This window comes from Olea europaea, unplaced genomic scaffold, assembly GCF_002742605.1.
Source record: "Olea europaea var. sylvestris unplaced genomic scaffold, O_europaea_v1 scaffold1287, whole genome shotgun sequence".
Lineage (NCBI taxonomy): Eukaryota > Viridiplantae > Streptophyta > Magnoliopsida > Lamiales > Oleaceae > Olea > Olea europaea.
In genome coordinates, this window is record NW_019230327.1 from 177,864 (window position 1) to 181,396 (window position 3,533).

Here is a 3,533-nt window from a genome sequence, read left to right on the forward strand (position 1 = left end):
CTATAAAAAAAAAAAAAAAAAAAAAAAAAAAAAAAAAAAAAAAAAGGAAGAAGAAGAAAAAAACCTAAGTTGAAGCCCTAAGTTCATATCCTGTTTTCCACGTTAGAATTAATCTGTGTCCTTTGAGTTGTGAAGCTACATGTGCTTGTATGAAATAGATGTCTACACAATGAACATGTTCCAAGTTCTACATCGCAAAAATACTACAGAAAAACCTCATTCTCAACCACGAATATTGTTAAAAAAAAAAAAAAAAAAAAAAAAAAAAAAGGAAGAAGAAGAAAAAAACCCTAAGTTGAAGCCCTAAGTTCATATCCTGTTTTCCACGTTAGAATTAATCTGTGTCCTTTGAGTTGTGAAGCTACATGTGCTTGTATGAAATAGATGTCTACACAATGAACATGTTCCAAGTTCTACATCGCAAAAATACTACAGAAAAACCTCATTCTCAACCACGAATATTGTTGATAGCAGACCGCAATACATCATCTCCAACAATAGATCTTAAATTTGTCATGAAAATATCCTTCCCCATTTTCCCCTCCTGTAATACCATTGTAGTAAAATCAATAAGCTAAAATTCTAAAACCTCATTCATTAATCTCACATATCTCGTAACATATTAGGTAATAAACCGCGTAGGATCTAAATGCAATAAATGCTTACCTTATATGCACAGCACAATGTTTGCAATTCTTGAATTTTAGGGAGAGATAGAGAACTTTTCAGATTTGAAAATAACTTCGCAATCAAGGAATTTGAACCATGAGGAACCCAATTCACATTCGACATTCCATTCACTCGATCTGAGAGATAGAACATAATATTCCTATGAATAGTTGCTCACATTACTTCGCAGAGTTTATAAATGCAGAGAGAACAAGGTTTACCTGACAGATTCATAGGTATATAACTGACAACGCACTCGGGAAGAATGTGGGTATTCATGTTGGCATACCAGACCACGTACCACTTGGGATTCTTCAAATCATCCACACCGGAATCATATTCCGCACCCGAAGGATTTGACTGCTGAGAACCTGCTTCAACCTTCTCGCATTTTCCCAATGTCACACGACAAAGAATAATATGCTTCTCATCATTCTCATCTGTCTCCGACAACATTGCACTGATCAAGTTCACACATCCAACCAAAAATGTAAGAAAACCAACAAACAAATGCACTATATCCCGAAAAGAAAAAAGCAACCCAAAGGCACACTACAATAATACGCAGTTAAACACTTAAAGACAGACTGCCCGCTAACAAATATGAGCAACAAATGCGAAGCAATAATATATAACCATATTGAAGAAACAAGACACCTATAAAGGGGAGATTGTATAGGAGACAAGTGAATCCCATTGCCATGACCTTGAGGACCAGGAACTCTGCCAGGCATACCAAAACCATGTTTCAAAATGCTCTCCACACCCTTGGCCGAGGTTGCATACCATGCAAAAACCGTATTACTATCCCCTCTGGCAATTTTTGAGATGTCCATCTGCTTCAGAAACATTGCATGCCGTGCCTTTTCCAAAGGACCAGTCCTCACGCATTGATGAATCGAAGTAATTTTAGCACCGTGATTCAACATCCCAAACCCCGACAAGAACAAGTTCTTCACTATTAAGTGTCCCTTTTCCTCCCCTCTCAATATTCTCACATTAGGCCACCTCGCTGACTGAAATTCATCGCCAACTATTTTCCGCCTTTTCGCATCATTAAAATTGGATGAATTCCCTTCAGTTTTTCCCTCTTCTACACTCTCCGAACAGTCTCTCTTTCTCTTATTCAAATTTTCGAATTTATTCAAATCCCAACAATTCGAATCCTCTAAATTCCCAGAATTTTCGCCAACTCTTATCTCAATTTCTACTTGAACGCTATTCTCATCGCAACTCTCGAAACTACTATCATTATTTCGATTGCCATCGATAAAAACCACGGGGAAAAAACACTTACCATTAACATCAATCCAAGCAATTGACCGTTGATTCCCAGCATCCAATTCAATCTCGAGCATCCTGTAGAGGTCAAAAAGACACTTATACCCATTAATTTCCCCCTCAATCACCGGTTTGCCCCCCACAAAACCCAGTTTCAAGAGCTCCACCACTTCTTCCGGATAATCGACCCAGGATCCGTTGTCACAGTACATAAACCGGGCCGGTTCGGAGCTCCGTTTGAAATTCGGGTAGTTCTGAATCAACGTACGCGCGTGGTCACAAAACGACGCCTTCGAAGAGGATGATGGTTTAGGAACAATAATTTTGATTGAATTTTTTCCTTCAGGTTTCGACATCGTCAAAGCAGAAGAATTGGAGATAGAATTCATGGCAGAAATGTACAATTCGAGAAGCTCTGTACAAAAATCACTGCGACTCCGCAAGAACTTCTGAAAATATCACTATAGCCGCCTGGGTATGTATAGAGGAGGACTTGTCTAGTGAAAAGACATTTTTGCTCCTCAACTTAAGTCGGTCTGGGGGTATAACAGTCATTTGAAATGGAGGGTATTTTTGGAATTTAGTAATGAGCTGTGGCTTCATGGTTAAAAGTCAATCGCGGCTGCGTTTAACTTTTTCGGATTACTTCGGCCCAAAGAAATAGAAGTAGAAGCATATAAAAAAGAATGTTCAAGGGTACTTTTTTTTTGTTTAAATTCTATCTTTTGACATTTTTCTTTATTCTTTATTCTTTATTCTTTATTCTTTATTCTATTCTAATAGGATATCCTCATGAGCAAGTTACACAGTCTTCCAACCTTTTGTTCTAATTGCATAATCAGCTTCAAATGACGTAAATATCCTAAATTCGTTATATCGTAACTTGTCTCTTGTAGAATAATCTCATTTCAAATTTTTGGATACAAGTTCAAAAGTAAAACATAGCGTCATAAACTTTATTTTATAAGGTCACGTGACGATGTAGCAATAATTTGAATTTTGTATTCGATTTGCTGGGAATAATTGCAAATTATAATGAAATATTGAAGAACAATATGCTTCTTTTAAAGATTGGGGACCAACTTTCTATTGAGACAATAAGTTAGGAACTAGTGGTGCAATTTTAAACTCTTGTCTTACAACTTATGAACCCTAAACTTGCTTAATACCTAACTAGCATTGACCCTACTTCGAAGTTTGACCTTAAGTGTACAGTTACTATGCCCTCCATAGTCCAACCAAAAAATGATATTGAGGTTCAAATTGGCAACAATGCGATAGCCACATTCCTATTATTACCATGAAATGTTAAGCTTCAATAAATATAGCAATATGTTAATTTATAACAATTTTAGGATCGCTCAAAATCGTTTGAAATCTTAGGAGTCATGCTAGAATATCTAATGAGTTTAGTATGGATAAGAAGGAAAAATCACTTTATATATATACACACACCTTCTAGTGAGACCATAAGTTAGGAACTAGTGGTGTAATTTCAAACTCTTATCATAGAACTTACGAACCCTAGACTTGCTTCTTACCTAACTAGTATTGACCCTACTCGAAGTTTGACCTTAAGTGTT

General features: G+C 36.5%; 1 protein-coding gene across 1 annotated transcript; it reads right to left on the bottom strand.

The window, feature by feature from the left end:
* Nucleotides 1-23: 23 nt before the first annotated feature.
* Nucleotides 24-2,412, bottom strand: LOC111374767 (probable inactive poly [ADP-ribose] polymerase SRO3). The gene is made up of 5 exons (XM_022997502.1): nucleotides 1,327-2,412; nucleotides 891-1,129; nucleotides 667-806; nucleotides 454-544; nucleotides 24-227 (listed from the first exon to the last, which is right to left on the bottom strand). The coding sequence occupies exons 1-5, from the start codon at nucleotides 2,337-2,339 to the stop codon at nucleotides 223-225; spliced, it is 1,488 nt and encodes a 495-aa protein (XP_022853270.1). The 5' UTR covers nucleotides 2,340-2,412; the 3' UTR covers nucleotides 24-222.
* Nucleotides 2,413-3,533: the final 1,121 nt, after the last annotated feature.